The following is a 20,899-nucleotide window of genomic DNA, read 5'->3' as shown; positions in this document are numbered from 1 at the left end:
GGCTTCAATATGTGCAATGCCCTGGGTTCAGTCCCAAAGTACTAAAAAAAAAAAAAAAAAAAAGAAAGAAAGAAAGATGGCTTTGAATTTGCCTTGAAGAAAAGTAATAAACATTATCATTTTTGATGACTTATTATGTGCCATGCTTATTATATATGTTATTTTCTAAACTTCACAACAATTGCAAGCAAGATACTATTATTCCTCTTTTAGAGATAAGGAACTTAAAGCTAAGAGAGTACAAAGAACTTGTGTAATGTTGGTCAACCCATGTTAAAATTGGGAGTTTGCTGTCCAAGTCTTCCTATTTACATGCTAGCACAGCATATTCTTGCTGTGCATGGTGAGGCACTCCTGTCATCCCAGCGACTTGGGAGACTGAGGCAGGAGGATTCCAAGTTCCAAGCCAGCCTGAGCAATTCAGGGAGGCCATTTCAAAAAATAAAAAAGACTGGTGATGTAGCTTGGTGATAGAGCCCTTCCCTAGTATGTGCAAGGTCCTGGGTTCAATCCCTAGTACTGCAAAATAAAAAAAGAAAAGCATATTCCAAGGAGAGGAAGTAATGTGAGCAAAGGCACAGGTGGGAGGCCAGATGAGGTGGTGTGTACCTGTAATTCCCAGATAACTCTGAAAGCTGAGGTAGAATGTCAAGGTCAAGGCCATCCTGAATACTGATGGGATGTTATGAGGATGTAGGAATAATGATGGCAAATCAGTTGGTTGAAAGAAATATGTGAGGGAAGAGGAACAAGCAGCAAGCAAGAATGGAAAGGTAGATTGTGGTCAGAAAGTTGATAGCTTTGAATGATAGGCTGCAGAATTAAGACCTTTTTTTCTAGTGAGTTGCAGGATGGAGAGGAGGGTTTTAAAGGTTTTATGAGGCAGTAACATGATCAGAGCTTTGCCTGAGGAAAATTCATTAGCAGTGGGCTGCGGATGTGGCTCAAGCAGTAGCGGTAGCGCGCTCGCCTGGCATGCGTGCGGCCCTGGTTCGATCCTCAGCACCACATACAAACAAAGATGTTGTGTCTGCCGAAAATTAAAAAATAAATATTAAAATTTCTCTCTCTCTCTCTCTCTCTTAAAAAAAATAAAAGAAAATTCATTAGCAGCAATGTAGAAAATGGATTCAAGTGGAAAGATTATGAATGTGGGAAGACTAGTGAAAAGAGTGTTGTAGTCTAGGGTAGAAATATAAAAAGACCTGTTTTAGTATAATGCCTATGGAATTAGGCAGGAGAAGAACATATATAAGAGATTTAATATAGGTAGAATCAGTCATTTGTTGTGATACCTTGATTTTAACCTATAAGTTAAGAAAGTCTTAGAGAAAGTGGTCTGCTTGCCCTAGAAGGAATCTGCTGTGGCCTTGATATGTTTTTACAATCTGCTTGAGCCTTCTTGGTTTGTCATGCAATCTGTTGTGTCATCCAAGTGACAAATTATCTCCTAATTCAATATTGTATGCCTCAGAATATTAGATAATCACACATTCAAGGAATATTTATTATTTTGTGTTGTGTGCCAGGCATTATAATAAAGACTAAAGATCCAGAGTTTTAACAAGATCTTCCATTCCCTCTATATTATTAAGCCTACTAGAAGAAACTAACAAAAAAACCCAGTCATAATTATTACATGGATAGTGGAATGCACAAAGGAGGAGACCCAACTCCTAATTCAGCTGGGTTTAGATGGAATGGGGAGAGTTAAGGAAGCTTCTAAAAAAGGGCAAATCCTACCAGGTGCGGTGGCACTCATCTGTAATCCCAGCTGCTCCAGAGGCTGAGGCAGGAGGATTGTGAGTTCAAAGCCAGGCTTAACAATAGCAAGGCACTAAGCAACTCAGTGAGACCCTGTCTTTAAATAAAATATAAAAAATGGCTGGGGATGTGCCCCTGAGTTCAATCCGCAGTACCCAATTAAAAAAAAAAGGGGGGAAATCCTGATGAAAGCAGAATTTATATCTTCCTCAATGTACCTTTTTTTAAAAAAATTTTTTTAGTTGTTTATAAATCTTTATTTTATCTATTTTTATATGTGGTGCTGAGAATCAAACCCAGCGCCTCACACATGACAGGCAAGTGTGCTACCACTGAGCTCCAGCCCTAGCCCCTTAATACACCTTTTTTTGTTTGTTTTGTACCAGGGATTGAACCCAGACACATTACCACTGAGCTATAGCCCTTTTTATTTTTGTTTTTGAGACAGGGTCCTGCCAAGTTACTTAAAGCCTCACTAACTTGCTAAAGCTGACCTCAAACTTGTGATTTTCCTGCCTCAGCCTCCTGAGGATTACTGATATGTGTCACTGAGCCTAGCCTTCAGTATACTACTCAGTATACTATTCTATATCAAGTCATTATGCCGCGTGTGTTGGGGGGTGCTGGGGATTGAAACCAAGGCCTTGTGCATGTGAGGCAAGCACTCTACCAACTGAGCTATATCCCAGCCTTCATTATGCCTTTTTCCACAAGGAGAGCTCCTATTCATCCTTTAAAACAGCTCAGATATCACTCCATAGATTCTTCCCTGACCCCAAACCAGTTTTTGTCTGATAGAATTAATCATTTCCTTCTTTGAGCTACTGGGTTCATACTCCTATAACTGTAGTATGTTACTGTATTTCTTATTTCTTTCCTTGTGTTTTTTTGGGGGTGGGGGTGGGGGATGGAGGTTACATGTTCACATTTAGTTCCTTTAGGTCATCATCTATGTTTTATTCACCTGTATGTCTCCTAACATAACAGTCTGGCTCATAGTGAATGCTTAGTAAATGGTCATGCCAATATTGAGAAGCAAAGAGTGATTGATATGTGAAAAGCCATAAATGCCATGTATAGGAATTTGAACTATATTCTAAAGGCAACCATGTAAATGATATAATAAGATGTATATTTTAGAAAGACTGTACTGAACCCAGCATTCCCTCTTCTGAAATATACTCCAAATCATTACCTCATAAAGATATCTGCACACCCACATTCATTACAACACTGTTCACAATAACCAAGATATAGAAACAATCCAAGTGGCCCATCAGTGGACAAATGGATAAAGAAACTCTGGTGTGTATCATTCATATATATATATATATATATATATATAGTGTATATGTTTATATAAAAGAATATTACTCAGCTTAAAAAACGAAGACTGGAGGACTTCATGCTAAGTGACAGAGGCCAGATATGAAAAGAAAAATAATGTATGATCTCATTTATATGTGAGATCTTTAAAAAAAAAAGTGGGGGGTTGTCAAATATAGAGAGATAAAGAATGAAACACTGGTTACTAGGATTGGGGTTTCAGAGAGGAAATACAAAGATGTAGGTCAAGGAATACAAAGTAACAAATATGTAGGATGAAAGGTCAAAAAATCTAATGTAACTGGCTGCAGTTATCAGATATTAATTACCAGGTGTAAACCCAGCCATTTTGGAGGCTGAGGCAGCAGGATTACAAGTTTGAGGCCAGCTTCAGCAGTTTATCAAGACACTCAGGAACCTTGTGAGACTCTGCCTCAAAATAAAAAGGACTGGAACACCCTCAGTTCAATTCCTAATTTACCATCTCCCCTTGCCCACCCCACCCCACCCCCCAAAAAAAGGATGCAGTTGCTTTCAGGATATGCCTCTTTGGCTCTGTTGTGTTTGTGGCCTCTTATCCGACTCATTTCCTTCTCTTTTTTGAGTTTTATCACCTCAATCTTCTTGGAGTCAGTTTTTAGCTAACTAGATTTCAGAGCCTGATTTCATGTCCTATCTAGTTCCTTGAAGTTCAATCAAGAAAACCTTCAGCATATATATGTGCTTTGTCAATGAGTTCTTTATTAACTCTTTGTTTTGACTCTGAAGATAGGTATAAGATTTATAGGTCATCTGAGACTTAATGTGAAGAATGACTTAGTTTAGGAGTTATTGATCACATTAATACAAGAACTAAATGGAAGCTTTCGGAGTTGGGTAAAAATGCCCATTTGGCTCTAAATCAGAAGTGGTTGCCAAAAAGAACTACCTTTTTTTTTTTTTCCTCATAAAAATGGCAAAAGAAATGTTTTCTAGATGACTGGTGAATAATTTCCCTCTGGAGAGGAGAAGAAAGTGGCTGTTTAGTAGTTAATTACCTGTTATGTTAGATAGCTGTGAAATTTATGAGGCATTAAGGAAGAGTAGGTCCACCTTCCTTGCTCCTCAGACTGGAAGCCAGGTGATAGAAGTCTTTGTAGACAAGAACAACAACAACTGTCTGAAGAGTCTTTTACTAAATATGGATGGTTGCTTAATTATAAAACCCACATTCCTTAAACTGTGTATTATTCCATTTCATTGATGCCTAATCTAGCATCCTCTCTGAACTGAATGTGACATCATGTTTATTCACATTCTTCACCTCTCTCTCTTAACTTACTCTTTCTCTGGGTCAGTAATTTTAGTCTTTTCACTCTTTGGTCAAAGATCCCTTTCTTACAACTATCACTGACTTGTTAGAATATAATGTGGTCCTTAATGCACAGGCATTAGGAGTTATTATGCTTTTTTGGAGGTACTTTGACTTTGCCTTAGTGTCCTTAATAATGAAAAATAATCCTTCCTTAAGCGTGAAGGCCTTGCTTTATTGTTTGTAGGCTGCTTTGCTCCGCATTTCTGTGTCTTGTAAGCCCTGTGTTTGGTGGTAGGGTGAGAAAAGGGATATTCCCATGGAACTTGGATTTGGAATTCAGTTAGGAAAGTAGATCTTAATGTTTATCTTCATTATAAGGCATGATTGGTCCAAGGAGTTTATCATAGTATCATTATATTTGTCCCTCAATTTTCCAGTTTTCCTTACTATTCAACATTTACTTATTCTGTTAACATTCGTCAGAATTATTTTCTTTATTTCTTTTCTTTTGTATGTATGTGATGAGAGATTAATGGGAATTGTACCCAGGGGCTTTTGCATGCTGGGCAATCTCTCCACCACTGAGCTACCTCTCTAGTCTAATTTTTTTTTTCCTGGTACCAGGGATTGAACCTGGGGTGCTTAACTCTGAGCCACCCTGCCAGCTCTTTTTGGGGGGGTAGGTATCAGGGATTGAACTCAGGGGCACTCAACCACTGAGCCACATCCCCAGCCCTATTTTGTATTTTATTTAGAGACAGGTTCTTGCTGAGTTGTTTAGGGCCTCGCTAAGTTGCTAAGGCTGCCTTTGAACTCAATCAACCTGCTTCAGCCTTCTTTAGCCTCCTAAGCTGCTGGGATTACAGGGATGCGCCACTGCATCTGGCACCTTTTTTTTTTAATTGTCTAATTGTCTGTTTATTTATTATGGTACTGGGGATTGAACGCAGGAACACTCTACCACAAAGCTACACCCTCAGCCCTATGTATTTATTTAAGACAGAGTCTTACTAAGTTGTCAGGCTGGCCTCAAACTTGCATCCTCCTGCCTCAGCCTCCCAGGTCCCTGAAATTGCAGGCATGGACCACTGTGCCTGGTCAGATAATTTTATTGTAAAGGGGATCTGGGAAAAATGGGGTAGTAGCTAGTGAAGGATCTGGGGAGACATTTTTGTTTTATAGTAAATATTACAGAATATTTATGTGTTATTGGGATTAATCCAGTAGGGAAGAAAGAGTTACAAGTGTGGTAGAAAAGGGAGAGAATGGATGAAATGGTTGGCGGTTTTGGAAAAGCAGAGCTATAAAGTCCTAGCAGCATTGTCCTTTTTGTAAGCTATAGAGAAGGGAAAAATTAAAGAGATGGTAATTGTGACTATTGATGCTTTGTTCTCTGTAGAATTAGGCTTAAAGGTATTGATGATAGCCTCTGGTCTTACTTGTGCCAAAGCACCTCAGTATGTGGAGCTTACTTCCTTCTAAATACCCAGCAGTAACAATTGGTCCCTGCTTTTTTTTTTTTTTTTTTTGAGTTCTAAGGATCCAGGGGATAAGGGAAGAAGAGGGTTCACCCTCCCATCTTTACTGTCTTTTCCACTGTGACTATTTTGATGTTGCTTGTGAATATGTTTGTGGTTGATACTTTTTTTTTTTTTAAAGAGAGAGTCAGAGAGAGAGAGAGAGAGAGAGAGAGAGAGAATTTTAATATTTATTTATTTATTTTTTCTTAGTTCTCGGCGGATACAACATCTTTGTTGGTATGTGGTGCTGAGGATCGAACCCGGGCCGCACGCACGCTAGGCGAGCGCGCTACCGCTTGAGCCACATCCCCAGCCCTGTGGTTGATACTTAATATTAAGTGGGTGTTTTTTTTTTTTTTTTTTTGTAGTTGAAGATGGACAGCACGCTTTCATTTTATTTGCTTATTTTTGTATATGGTGTTAAGGATCAAACCCAGTGCCTCACACATGCTAGGCAAGTGCTCTGCCATTGAGCCATAGCCCCAGCCCCTTCAATTACTTCTTATGAAGGATATGCCACACCTGTCCTACACTGAAAGCTATGGTATATGGTCAGAAACAAAAGCTGCTATTACTGTTTTCTGTACAGTATCAACATCACTTTGGACAGAGTAATCAGTAAAGAAGTTTATGCTTCCACTAGATAAATTTGAATTTTCTTGATTTTTTTTAAACTGAAACCTCTATTTCTAATTTAGAGTCTTAAATCTTTGGAAGAATAAGAGTGGAAAAATAATTTCTTATTTTTGTCTTTTTTGGCCATGTTTTGGATCAAACCCAGGACCTTGTGCAAGTGGGAAAGCTAATTTCATATTTCATAGTAGTTACTAGGAGAACAGCTTCTCTGGTAATTAAGTCTGACCCAGATGCCTATCAGTCATATTTGTCCATCTTGCTAAATACAGGATATCCCAAGATAAGAACTAATGTAACACCAGATCAGTTGGGCATTGCTAGAGAACATTTTCTGCCAACCCCTAATTGTTCCTTAAATTGTGATTGTGTACTAAGTATAGTCTTTTTTTAGGTTCTGTGCCTGTCTTTGTAGAAGGAATAAAAGTTCTAAGTATTCAGGCAAATTTGTTTTGTGATAAGAGATCCAAAAAAGACTTTTAAAACAATTTTCAGAATTGTTCTGCCAGTTACCTTTTTACCCTAAGACAGCTTTTACGTGTTCATACCTTTCAGAATGAATCATCTTCCTTGACTTTAGTGAGAGAAGGGCTGTGTGTACTGTTGCTGGCAGAATTTCCACAAATGTTTTTCTAAAGTCTTCCAGTGCTTCACTTGGGTTGAACCAATATTTCTGAAAGAGACCTGTGAATCTCCCAACTCTGAGTTGTTTGTGTTAAAAAGAATGGTCAGTTTTGATTTGCCTGGAAGGATGTCAGGCATCCTTTGTTTATGAAGCAGTTCCCACTATTGAAAGCCAGAGGTGGCAGGTAAGAGTATATAAAATTGTGCTAAAGACTGCAGAAAGGTGAAATTCTGTTCTTGGTTGTTGAGCATAATCCTCTTTACCTAAAAAATGAGGAATACTATCATCAGAATGTCAAGGTAAAATCTGGGACATGCTTTGATCTCTTTAAAATTCAAAATTTATCCCAAATAGCTTGAACTTTTTATTTTTATAATTCACAGTTTCCAGACATCAGTCAAGAATCTGATTCTCCATTTGTTTTCATCTGCAAAAATCCCCAGGAAATGATTGTGAAGTTTCCTATTAAAGGAAATCCAAAAATCTGTAAGTCACTATCTTTGATGGTCTAATTTTTTTTCTTTTTTGTTTTGTATCTCACTTGTCCAACTTTAAAATTATTTGTTCTGTGGTATTCCTAATGGGAGGATTCACATTATTATTTTATCAATAACTTTACTGTTGGATTTACTACAATATAGCCTTCCCAAAGTATCCTGATCCACAATCATTGGCATGATAGTAAATCACCATAAACTTCTATTTAGTCTTTTTTTTTTTAAGAGAGAGTGAGAGAGGAGAGAGAGAGAGAGAGAGAGAGAGAGAGAGAGAGAGAGAGAGAATTTTTAATATTTATTTTTTAGTTCTCGGCGGACACAACATCTTTGTTGGTATGTGGTGCTGAGGATCGAACCCGGGCCGCACGTGTGCCAGGCGAGTGCGCTACCGCTTGAGCCACATCCCCAGCCCCCATAAACTTCTATTTAGAACCCCATTACATTAAAATGCAATTTGTTACCCAAAAGAATGCTTTGCCCCACTGTGATGCTCATCAGAGAAAATAGGGATCTAATACCAGTGACAATATTGTCATTTATCCATTGTTCTTCAATATTTGTTCCAAGAATAAAACTTAAAATCTTTTTTTTTTTAATTTTCTGTTTTTATTAGTTATGACAGTAGAATGTATTTTGACATATCATACATCTTAAAACTATTTTTTTGTTTTGTCACATGTTAGGCAATGTTCTACCACTGAGCTATTCCCTAGGCCTTTGTGTTGTTTTATTTCTTTAGTACTGGGTATTGAACATAGGGGCCCTTTACTACAGAGCTACATCATAGATCCTTATTAATTAATTAATTAATTAATTGTCACTGTGTCTTGCTAAGTTGCTGAGGGTGACCTCGAATTTGTGATCCTACTGCCCCAGCCTTTGGAGTCATTGGGATGATAGGAGTGTGTCATTGTGCCTGGCTATATATGTATTTTTTCAATTTAATTTTTTGGTGATAGGGATTGAACTTAGGACCTTGAATATGCTAAGCACACTTTCCCAATGAACTACACACCTTCAGCCCTTAAGTTGTTCTTCATTTGTTTGGGTTTTTGTTGTTATTGTTTTTTGTGGTGCTAAGGGTTGAATCTAGGGCTTCATGCATACTAGACAAATGCTGTAGCACTGAGCTACACCCCCAGTCCAATGAGTGTCTATTTTAGAGGCACCACTTCCCATATTTCCCTTTATTATTGGTTCCTATAGTTGTGCCTGAGCCCTCTTGCTTTTCATTCTTTTTGAAATCTCTTAATGGTTTATTTTCTATGACTTTTGCTCTTAGGTTTTTGTAATTATAATACCCTTTGCATATTGCCTTCTCAGGAAATGCTTGTTGACTTTACTTTCTTCTTTGAACTGATCAGCTCCCACTTCTCTTCTCTCTAGTTCTAGAAGTAGCCTCTTCTATCTCACATCAATCACAAAAAAACATATAATGGTGCCTTCTCTGGCTAACTTCTATTGAAAATCATCAACAACAACTCCCATTTGCTCATGTCAGTTACTGTTTCATGCTTCCATATCACTGTTTTCCCATTATATGAATTGGGCAGTTCTGAGGCATGCTTGTTTTCACTTGTGCACAACTTTACCTCCTCCTATACCTTGGGTAACAACTTGCCTTTTTATAAATCTGTTCTATAGATAAGCACTTCTCAAACTATGAAAAAATAAAAATCACCTAGCCAAATTATAAAAACACAGGATCCTGGGTCCTGCTTTCAGATGATACTGATGCTATTGGCCAGCTGACTATATTTTAGCATTGTTTTTCATCACAAGATGAAATGCTTGGAATATCAATTTAGTGTTCACTGCAAAATTTAGGAACTCTCATGATTGATAAGACATATTTTCCTGAGATTCCTATACATAAGAAACTCTGAACAAAGTTGCCTTTGACTTACATAGATTATTTGCTTCAGACTATACTCCAGTTACTCCAGTTATTGGCCAGGTAGCCTTGGAAATTCTTTTTTCCTCCCTAGTATTGAGAACTGAAATCTTCTTTCACATTCCCTTATTTTTTATTGTGGTGTTCTAGAATTTCCTCCCCCATTCCATCCTCACCTTGCTTTAGGTACTGATGGCAGTCCTGTTGGAAGGAGGAGAAATGGAGATGGGTCTTCTCTCTCAAACAACTATTACTTGATCTTTAGTCCCAGTTCCCTTTCTCAGGTTTATTCCCTGTCTTAGTTTTCATCTACTGTTTAAGACCCTGTGAAAAAAACATTCTGTGTAAGTAGAGTTTAAATATTTTTCTGAAATGTTTTATTTTAGTACGTTTTCTACTCAGAGACCCACCTTTAACACATATATGTCCTTCATTTTTCTCCTGTGGGGTGAAAGGGATGAAGGAGAGTGATGTTTTTAAGAGAAAGTTTTGATACCTTATGTCTTTCACTTTATCCTGTTTCTATTAGTTAATAGAACATTGGTCAGAAACAATAGTGAAAATGTTTCTAAAAGGAAGAAATAGAGCTGAGCTTAGTGACACATGACTATAATCCCAGTGACTTGGGAGGCTTATGCAGGAGGATTACAAGTTTGAGGCTAGCTTCAGGAACTAAAACCCTGTCTCCAAAAAATAAAAAAATAAAAAAAGTTTGGCTAGCCCATATGGATCTCAGAAAATATTTCTATTGAGAGTCAGCCTAGGGGCTGGGGATGTGGCTCAAGTGGTAGCGCGCTCACCTGGCATGCGTGCAGCCTGGGTTCGATCCTCAGTACCACATACAAACAAAGATGTTGTGTCCGCTGAAAAACTAAAAAAAAAAATAAATAAATAAATATTGAAATTCTCTCTCTCTCTCTCTCTCTCTCTCTTTAAAAAAAAAAAAAAAAAAAGAGAGTCAGCCTAATCTGAGAATTTAGTCTGGTGTGAAGTTTTCTATTTCCTTTAACTTTTTTTTTTTTTAAGAATTTTTAATATTTATTTTTTAGTTTTCGGCGGACACAACATCTTTGCAACATCTTTGTTTGTATGTGGTGCTGAGGATCGAACCCGGGCCGCACGCATGCCAGGCGAGCGCGCTACCACTTGAGCCACATCCCCAGCCCCCTCCTTTAACTTCTTATTTCATCATCTTTCATTCCTCATTACCATTTCTAAAAACCTTCTTCTTTACTGGAACTCCCTTTCCTTCCTTTAGCCTCTGGGAGAAACTTCCAGTTGTTTAGAGCTAGAAAATTTTGTTGTTGTTTTTATTTTTGTTTTTACACTACTGGGAATTAAATACAGGGATGTTCTATCACTGAGCTACATCCCCAGACCTTTTTATTTTTATTTTTTATTTTGAGACAGAGTTTTTATAAATTGCCAAGGCTAGTCTTGTACATGTGATCCTCCTGCCTTGGCCTTCTAGTAGCTGGGATTACAGGTATATGCCACTGTGCCTCTCTAGAGCTGGAAAAAATTTTAATCCCAGTACCACATGAAATAATTAAATTTCATAGTATTAATAATATTAATACTCAGAGTAGTGTGGTTTAAATGTTTCTTTGCAAGATGCTTAGAAACCTCATCACCCTTTGATAAGTTGTTTCTATGAGAAATATATTTCAAATTTCAAACTTTTGACTTGCAAATAAATTTTTAGAATATTCCCCATTTAACATGTTATGTTTTTGTGTGTATGTGTGTGCATATGTGTGCATGTGTATATATCTTTCTTAAATTAAAGGTGTATATTTGATGTATGTTTTTGGACATATAAACTTGAACTTTCTTGACTTTGGAGTAATTTGTGTCACTGAAATTGAAATAATTCAGAAAAGAGTAGTGTGCAATATAACATCATTTGGCTTCATGTTTGCTTAAATTAGGAAATGCAAAAAAAGTTAATTATAGTAGAGTATATAGATTGAGTACTCAAAGAGATAAAGGAATATTTTTTGTATGTGTGGTACTGGAAATTGAACTTGGGCCCTCTATATGCTAGGCAAGTGTGCTACCACTGAGCTATCCCCAGCTTGGAAAATTTTTTTTTTTTACATTAACTACATGTTATATACACTCATGTAAATTCTATACTGCCTTTTATTTTATTCAAAGCATGTGAAAAATCCCTAGAGAGTCATATGGATTGATGACAAATACTTTTTTTCTTGTAACTTCTTGCCCATGTGCATGCACTTGATATTCTTTTATGCATTGTAATTGAGGATGTGGTTTAACACTGAGATGCTTTAGGTACTAAATGTAAATACAGGAACTAAGCATTATCTCTCTCCTACTAAGAGAATGTATTGTGTATTACTGTGATTCACTGTCTAGATCCCAAGTCTTGAAAGATCAAGATCAATTAGAACTCAGAGCTCAGGGTTCCTTCAATCTGAGAATAGCCATTATATGAGGATATGCCTTTTCCCATAAGAAGCCTGAGTCCCTTGCTTCATTGCCTATAGTTGGCTCAAGAGTTGCTGGTATTGGCAGTCACTCTGGTAGGTATTAAGTTTACAAAGATGTCCTTGATTAAAAAAAGAATTCACCAATTATTGGCCCATGTATGGTTTTATTAGATAGGCTAAGTGATTGAAGAATTTTGTAATCCCTGGAATTTTGCAATCCCTGGGAAAGGCCTGGAAATCCTTGTTCCTCTTGGATCACCTTCCTCCTATTAGTCTTATATTTTATGACATCATCATCAAAGTTAGTGATTAGTTTGTCTACCATTTACTGTTGATTTTTTTTTAAAGAGAGAGTGATAGAGGGGGAGAGAGAGAGAGAGAGGATTTTTTTTTAATATTTATTTTTTAGTTATCGGCAGACACAACATCGTTGTTTGTATGTGGTGCTGAGGATCGAACCCGGGCCGCACGCATGCCAGGCGAGCGCGCTACCGCTTGAGCCACATCCCCAGCCCCCATTTACTGTTGATTTTACCTGACATGATCCCTCTTGATGCCTTTCACAATCAGGAGTTTTCTGAAATTTAGATTTGGAATGTTCTTATACAGTAAGTCTTTGAGAAGAAAATTTTTATTTATTTTTTTTAATATGAGGAATACAATACATTTATAGACTTGCATGGGATTATATGGTGACTCTAGGGTGAAACAGGCCATAACTAAGAAACAACTCCAAAGCCTCCACATAAATAATATAAACACCCTTACTTTTTCAGGGGATTCTGAATTTACGAATAATTTTCGCCAGGTGTGATGGCACACAGCTTTAATCCCAGCAATTCAGGAAGCTGAGGCAGGAGGATCAAAAGTTCAAGGCTATCCTCAGCAACTTAGTGAGGCCTTAAGCAATTTAGCAAGACTCTATCTCAAAAATAAAAAGGGCTGGGGGTGTGGTTCAGGGGTTAGTTAAGCACTCTAGGTTCAATCTTTGGTATGTATAAATAAATAAATAAAGTATACAGGAGGATATGCATAGGATATATGTAAATACAACACCATTTTATATAAGGGACTTCAGCATCTGAGGATTTTGTTATACATTGGGGTTCTGGAACAAATCCCCCACAGATTCTGAGGGACAACTGTATTATTACAATTAGTTACTTGATTAAATTACATAATATGTGTAAAATACTTAGCACAGTGCCTTGTATATAGAGAGCACATAATGTTACCTATAATTTCAACAATTCTGAGTTTATAGAGATTTTTTTCCTCCTTTCATTTTATATTTGAGTAAACAGGTTTACAGAAGTTGTATTTTTCTTAAATCTTCTGGTTTTAGTTTTCCTACTTTTTTTTTTAATCAGGTTGCCTCAGGAACAAATTATTCCAATTCACTTTTTTTTTTCTTTTGTTCGATTAAACCCAGGGCTTTGCACATGCTAGGCAAGCACTCTACCACTGAACTACATTTCAAGCCTCCCCGCTTTTTTATAATTTCATTTTGAGGCAAGGGTCTTGCTAAATTACCCAGCCTTGACTTCAAACTTGTTGATCCTCCTGCCTCAGCCTCCTGAATCACTGGGACTAGCAGGCATGGAAGCACATAATCCCAGAGACTCCACATGCTGAGTAGGAGCATCACAAATTTGAAATTAGCTTCTGCAATTTAAAATGAAAAAATAAAAAGGGCTGGGGTTATGGCTTAGTGGTCAAATGCCCCTGGGTTCAATCCCCAGTAAAAGAAAGAAAGAAAGAAAGAGAGAGAGAGAGAGAGAGAGAGAGAGAGAGAGAGAGAGGGAGAGAAAGAAAGAAAAAGAAAGAAAGAAAGAAAGAAAGAAAGAAAGAAAGAAAGAAAGAAAGAAAGAAAGAAAGAAAGAAAGAAAGAAGAAAGAAAAAAACAACTAGTAGCTGGGGTTAAAGATGTGTACTACCATGCCCAGTTTCCAATTTACCTTTCAATTTTAGGGCATAATATTATAGAGCTGGATGGGACCTTCAGTACTCTCTAGTCTAATATCTTCTAGAGTTGAAAAAAATTGAGGACAAGAGTCACTATGAAACATCCTCAAGGTTATGCAGTTAGAGTCTCAAATAAAATTGAGAACTGGATGACTGGAGTCTCAGATGAAATTCTAAATTCTGTCTTAGCTTATCCTAAAATACTGAATGAGACTCAATACTTATTTCTGTGTACCACCACCTTTTACAATGTATAAAGTTTATTTGAAATCAGCTACTTTGGGTTACAAAGTTGTAGTATCTATCTTCTTTGTTTTAGTCATTTAATGAAGGCATTTATTGAAAACCAACCATTTGACAGTCACTGTGGTAATGTTAGGAATACAAAGGCAAACTTGCTTTGTAGTAGGGCTCTTTGCCAGATCGCTGGCACATGTTCAGGTTTCCAGCCAGGCAGCCTATGGGATGAAAAAACTCCTAAAACCCTGGGAATGCCCTATGCTCTAAAGCCCAAATTAAAATCAACAGCATTGTGAGTATTGTTGATGGCCTTCAGGGTTTCATTGAGTGACAGTTTCTGAGGAAGCCCAGAAGAAGATGTAATGTTATTCCAAAAGCAGGTGTTATTCCAAAAGACTGGAGGAAGGGGATTTAAGAAAACATGGATATTTGTTAGGCTGAGGTTTTCTCTCAGTCTCCTTGTGTGGTAATCAGGGCATGTATTCTTCTCTTAATTGGACAAATGAGACCCTGAAATCCAGAGGCTGAATGACTTGCTTCAGATCATACAGCTAGTTAATACCAGAGACAATGGGCTAGAACCTTGGTCTTCTACTAGTTCAGTGTTCTTTCAGTTATACCTAATTGCCCAACAAATGAAAATGACAGCATATGAATGGCATTGGTTATAGGTGTGGGCCCAAAGTATACCTGGGTGCCCTTGTATACCCACACCTCTTTATTTATTTTTTAGAGCTAAAGCTGAACTGAATTATGTTTCTATTTTTAGCATCAACTTCTCTTGACTTAGATGAGGCTTTTTGTGGGAGAAAAAAAAAATTGCAAGCTTTTTTCTCAGGCCAGAAAGACAAGAACTCTGAAGATTCTCTTTATGATGTGGATGATTCAAAGGCAGCTACCACTGAACCCAATGCTATCCTGGTAGATCCACGGAATCACAGTTCAGAGAACATATTAGTAAAGTTCCTCTCATTTGGATCACCTGGGACACGAAAATTGCTCGTTTCTAAGTTTAACACAGAAGAGTCATGTGGCCTATGGCCTATGACCTTTACCCTTCTTAGCTGGTGATAAAGGGGCCCTTTGTCAGCAAAGCATTCATGTGGATTCAATTCCACTGTTTCAGGTCACTCACCCTATTAAGTCTGAGACAGCAAAGGGGTGAGTTGAACTGATTTTCTCACTGTGAAAGAAGGTTCATGCATTATGCTGAGCCAGTTAACAGGTCAGCAGAATGGATTTCTCACTCTGTAAAATACCTTCCTTTCTTTATTACATGTTAATATTCTTAAAAACTTTGCCTTAGTATCAAATACCCAGAAAAAAAAAAACAAAACAAAACAACTTTGTTTCTTTTCTAGGAGCTACAAAATTAGAAAGATTTAGATTAGATTCTTGGCACAAATAATACTTTGTGTATGTATATGAGTCCATATCCATCCATCCATATACAGTGTTCTCACTGCTTTCTCATTCTTACAAAATGAAACTCTGAAGTTTGGAAGTTTCTGAGTCCTAAAGCAAGATAATTGAATGTGACAGGAACACAGTAACCAGAAGACCTGGGAGGCCATGAAATATTTGCATTGCAAATTTAAAAAAAATAAATAATGAGACTTTTTTTTCTTCCTTACAGGGAAACTGGATTCCAAGATCCATCAAGGAGCAAAGAAGGGGTTAATGAAGCAGAATAAAGCTGTCTGACCCAGGAAAAAAGGAACTATACAGCATAGTGGAGTTTTGTGTAGTAAAATTGCTATCCACTCACTGATCCTTTGGAATTGAAGCAGTAGAAATCTAAAGACTTGGTGTCAGGCTTGAATCTCTCAGAATTTAAACTCTTAATGAAATCTGTATATTTTTCTTAAAGAATTGGGATTCTTACTTTATGTAGTGGGTCAAAATCTTTGAATACACTATTTATAAAAATTTATTTTAAAAAATTCTAGGTCTTTGACATTTTTGTCATTATGGTAGGGCTGAGGAGAGGGTAGCTTAGTGATAGAGGACTTGCCTTGCATGTGTGAGGCCCTGGATTCGATCCCCAGTACCAAAAGGACAAAGTACAAGTTGGAGATTACAATTTCTTCTGAGATTTATATTTGTAGCTAAGAAAGTTCTTAACCCAGGTTAGCAATTTTTTTAAGGGACTACTTGGGTTTAATTTTTCTTTTCAAAATGAAAGTCTGATAGGGTAGTAGGATGTTTAAGGAATCCTAAGTATAATACAAACCTGTGATGACACAAAATATTTTGAACAAGCTTTTTGCTGGAGTCCAGCATCTCAAAAACATTTTTTTTTTTTAATTTAAATACTGGGGATTGAAATCAGAGGTCCTTTACTCCACTGAGCTACATCCCCAGCCCTTTTTACTTCTTAATTTTGAGATAGGGTCTTGCTAAGTTGTTGAGGCTGGCCTTGAACTTGCAATCCTCCTGCCTCAGCTTCCTGAGTACCTGGGATAACAGGCATACACCACCATATGGGTTCCAACATCCCTTAATTGAAAAGTGAAAAGCTGAGTTACCCTTATTGGCCGTGTTTACTTGCTAGTTTTTATATTTGGGTTGGGAGCAAAAGAAATAACCTGAAGAAGCACTTCCACTTTGTTCGTTAGTTTGAGAAGTCAGGAAAAGGAAGGATCAGATTGGGAAGAGATAGAGCCACCTACTAAAGTACTGTGAAGCTGCCCAATTTATTTTGTTGGTATTGCAAAAGCATAATGTGGATGGAGCAATTCAAAACTAATTGAAAAAATAAAATCTCTTCAGTAAGTACATCCAAATACTCTCAAATGCTGAAACCCAAACTATTTGTAACCATCCACAAACTATGAGCTTTAGAAACAGGAAACAGGTTTGAAATGAGATTTTTACTAGTCCATCTAGCCTTACTTTGTGAAGCACTTTGTTTCTAAGTCTGTTCTGAAGAGTTATCAGAATCTCAATTGCTACCATCGTGAGGAAATCCATAGTCTTAATTGTGTATGTTCTGCTTTTTATAAAACACCACCACTGCACTGGGGAATTCAACTCACTCTAGTAGTTATGTGTATGACTTAAAAAAGAGAGAGTGAGGGAGAGGGAAAAAGTACTCTGTATTATAAAAAGATTAATTTCCCCTTTCTTTAATCTTTCATATTCAGTATTTATTTGCATTGAAATGCCTCCACTCATTATACACTGATGTTCACTCAACTGTGAACCCTACTTGTTGCATTGCTATAAGCATTGGTTCTATAGGGCCTGATCATTCTGGATTCCCAGGGAAAACCCATCAGATTCCTATTCTGGTGATGCAAACATGCAGTGTTCTTTTTTCTTTTCAACCTCTGGAGAAAGTGGCAAGGACCTTTTTAGTCTCCTGGAGACCCTACTATTAATGAAGGCATAAAGTACTACCACCCTGAATTCTGTGTTGTTGAAGTTGTCTGGCTTGCTTTCTTGCTTTTGTGTTTGTGTGTGCGCTGGAAATTGAAACCAAGGGTGCTTTACCATTGAGCTACATCCCCAGTCCTTTTTTTTATTAACATATTTATTTATTTATTTATTGTAGTAGTAGTAGTACCAGGGATTGAATTCAGGGGCATTGGACCACAGAGCCACATCCCCAGCCCTTTTTTCTATTTTATTTAGAGACAGGGTCTTACTGAGTTGCATAGCGCCTTGGCTTTTTGCTGAGGCTAACTTTGAACTCACAATCCTCCTGTCTCAGCCTCCTGAGTCACTGGGATTACAGGCGTGCGCCACTGGGTCTGGCTATTTTTTTATTTTAAGTCAGGTCAGCAACTGCTAACTTGTTGAAGCTGGCCTCAGATTTATGAATCCTCCTCCTTCAGTATCCAGATTTCCTGGGATTACAGGTGTGTACCATTGCACCTGGCTTGTCTGCCTTTTTTTTTTTTTTTTTTTTAGTTGTAGATGGACACAATAGCTTTATTTTATTTATTGTTATGTGGTGCTGAGAATTGAATCCAGTGCCTCATACACGCTAGGCAAGCTCTACCACTGAGCCACATCCTCAGTCCCTTGTTTGGCTTTCTTAATACTAAAATAAAACTGAAAGGTAGAAAGGAGATAAGGAGCCTAGGCAGCAAAACAATAACAAAAACAAAGCAAAAAAGTTTCTCTGCTTTTTATTTGAAGACAACCTGTACACAGAGGAGTCTGGATTGATGTTCCACCTGGATAGATTGTATGTGAAGAAAAATATTGAGAGCTTTAACAGACTGTGTTATACAACCATTTTGTACGCTGTGATAAGAAAGTTTACAAGAACTTTACAAGAACCCACCTTAGCATTCAAAATATGCAGTTGGAGCCACATGAATAAATGGCAGAGTGACTTGGAAACTTCGTGGTTAGCCTGTGAAAGTCTGTCTTTAGTTCACATGGTAGTGTAGTATAAGGTCTCTCTTTTACTTGTGTAGACATGGAGAGGAAGTGTGGGAGAGGCTTGAGGGGATATGGCCCTCAGTTGCTCAAAGATGAATAGTATAATTTAAAGCGTACTGGAAATTCTTAGCAGCCTGAGTGCAAACTTGCTTGGGAATAGACTGTATAACATTTTGCTCTGACCTTATTAACTCTGGGATAGTTTATAGTTTAGCCCTGAAAGAAGTTTCAAGTTTCTGAGTTGGTTTTCTGTTACAGTCTCAATATCTGTGCCCCCTTTTGTATGGCTGGATTCAGTGGCTATCAATTTGTGTATAGTACCTAAAGGAATCTCAAGTTTGTTTTTTTTCTCCTTCTACTCCCCCCACACCCCCCGCAGGCAGGACTCAGTCTCACTTATTTAAGTTCACAGTAGCTGCATATGAAACTGGAGACTTTGTCAGGGTTTAGTGGCTTTGTAAGAGACATTTTAGAATACAGTAAGGACTTAGGGGCATTATTTGTTTGTTTGCTTCCTATAGCTTATCTAGAGAAAGAAAATTAGGTATCCCCTCTCTTCTTAAACTGGAGTTTTACAGAAATAATTTTTTCCTAGGAAGTGTGAAAAATGTATGCTTTAAAGATTAGTTTTATAAATAATTACAAAGTTACAGGCTTTTATGAGTTATAAACCTTAATCTCTTTCCATTTTAACGACTATCTCTACTAAAGCCCATTTATGTGGATTTCATTTAATCTAGTAATTTTTTAAATGCCTTTGCTAGAGACCAGTAAAAAGCAAGCATCAATAAAACTAGAGAAATCAGTAAACTTCAGTTTATTAGGCCTGGAGGAAGAAAGTCAGTTCTGTGGTAAAGGAATTTTTTTCCTTGAGATTCTGCACATTTGCTGTTCTCAGCTTCTGTGAATGTGTTCAGAGGGAGGTGATCCATTCACTAGCAGCAACAGGGTTCTGGCTTGTGGAGGGCATTTCTATTTCTCTCACACAGTGAAGAAATTACATAGCCACTGTCCTGTCCTCTAAAACAAAGAAACTTGTATAAATCTCTATTTATGTCTGCGCACATAGTGTGGCTTAATTTGTGGAATGAAACTTGGAAAACTGATTAGATTTTGGATTTCAGTCGTGATGGTAGAGCCTAGAAAGAAAACCTAGTAAATGGACCCTAACCTGGAATCAGAAAAAGAGGTATGTTGAGGGAGAGAGGTACTGAGAATCCATAAAGAGGTATGTCACAGAAAGGGAGTGAGATGTTGGCCTGAGAAGCAAAAAAGTCACCAAATTTCTTCTCTTTGAGAGGAGTCTTGAGCAATATTGTCTAATATGGTAGCCACTCGCCAAAGGTGGTGGTTATTTAAATTTCAGGACTGGAGATGTAGCTCAGTGGTAGAATGCTTGCCTGTATACACAAGGTCCTGAATTCTGTCCCCAGCAACACACACACACACACACACACACACACACATAAATTTCAATGAAGGATTCAGCTCTTAAATCACTGTTAACCATTTCTCTAGTGTTCAAGTAGCCACATATGGCTTGCGACATCTGAATTGAACAGCACTAGTATAGACCAGTTCTACCATTGCAAAAGTTCTGACAGTGCTCATCCAGAGCAGAGGTTGGCAAACTTCTGGAAAGAACCAAACAGCAAATGTTTTAACCTTTACTGGCCATGTAATCTGTTACAGCTATTCAACTCTGCTGTTGTAGTGCAAATGCATCCATAGATAATGTAAGTAAATGAACACTGGTAGAGCGAATAAAACTATTTAGACCCTGAAATTGAAATTTTCACATAATCTTCAATTCAAATTTTCACAAAATATTCTCTTTTCTTGAGGTCCTGGGTATCGATATTATTCTGATTTTTTTTTTATACCAGGGATTGAACCCAGGATTATTTAACTCACTGAGCTCATCTCCATCCCTTTGTATATTTTATTTTGAAATAGGGTCTCGCTAAGTTGCTGAAGCTCTTTGAATCATGAGATCCTCCTGCCTCAGTTTCCTGAGCCACTGGGATTACAGGTGTGTGCCACCACACCCAATTTCTTTTTTTTTTTTTAAAGAGAGAGTGAGAGAAGAGAGAGAGAGAGAGAATTTTTAATATTTATTTTTTAGTTCTCGGCGGACACAACATCTTTGTTTGTATGTGGTGCTGAGGATCGAACCCGGGCCGCACGCATGCCAGGCGAGCGCGCTACCGCTTGAGCCACATCCCCAGCCCCCACACCCAATTTCTTATGATTAATTTTTAACTATTTAAAAATATAAACCCATTTTAGT

The 20,899-nt window shown here is 37.5% G+C and overlaps 1 protein-coding gene and 1 long non-coding RNA gene across 3 annotated transcripts in view; one reads left to right on the top strand and one right to left on the bottom strand.

The window, feature by feature from the left end:
- Positions 1–17,560, top strand: part of TRIP4 (thyroid hormone receptor interactor 4) — a 57,609-nt gene extending 40,049 nt beyond the window's left edge. For both annotated transcript variants that reach the window (XM_081289277.1, XM_081289276.1), the window contains exons 12-13: positions 7,546–7,648; positions 15,851–17,560. In XM_081289277.1, the coding sequence (XP_081145403.1) occupies positions 7,546–7,648; positions 15,851–15,918 (171 nt within the window). In that variant the 3' untranslated portion in view covers positions 15,919–17,560. The remainder of the gene's footprint in view (positions 1–7,545; positions 7,649–15,850) is intronic.
- Positions 1–20,899, bottom strand: part of LOC308646411 — a 65,596-nt gene that overhangs the window by 32,628 nt on the left and 12,069 nt on the right. The gene's annotated exons all lie outside the window — the stretch shown is intronic.

The sequence above is a fragment of the Spermophilus citellus genome (assembly GCF_964194105.1).
Source record: "Spermophilus citellus genome assembly, chromosome: 4".
Lineage (NCBI taxonomy): Eukaryota > Metazoa > Chordata > Mammalia > Rodentia > Sciuridae > Spermophilus > Spermophilus citellus.
The sequence above is the reverse complement of the archived record's forward strand: the minus strand, read 5'-3'. Positions and strand labels throughout refer to the sequence as shown.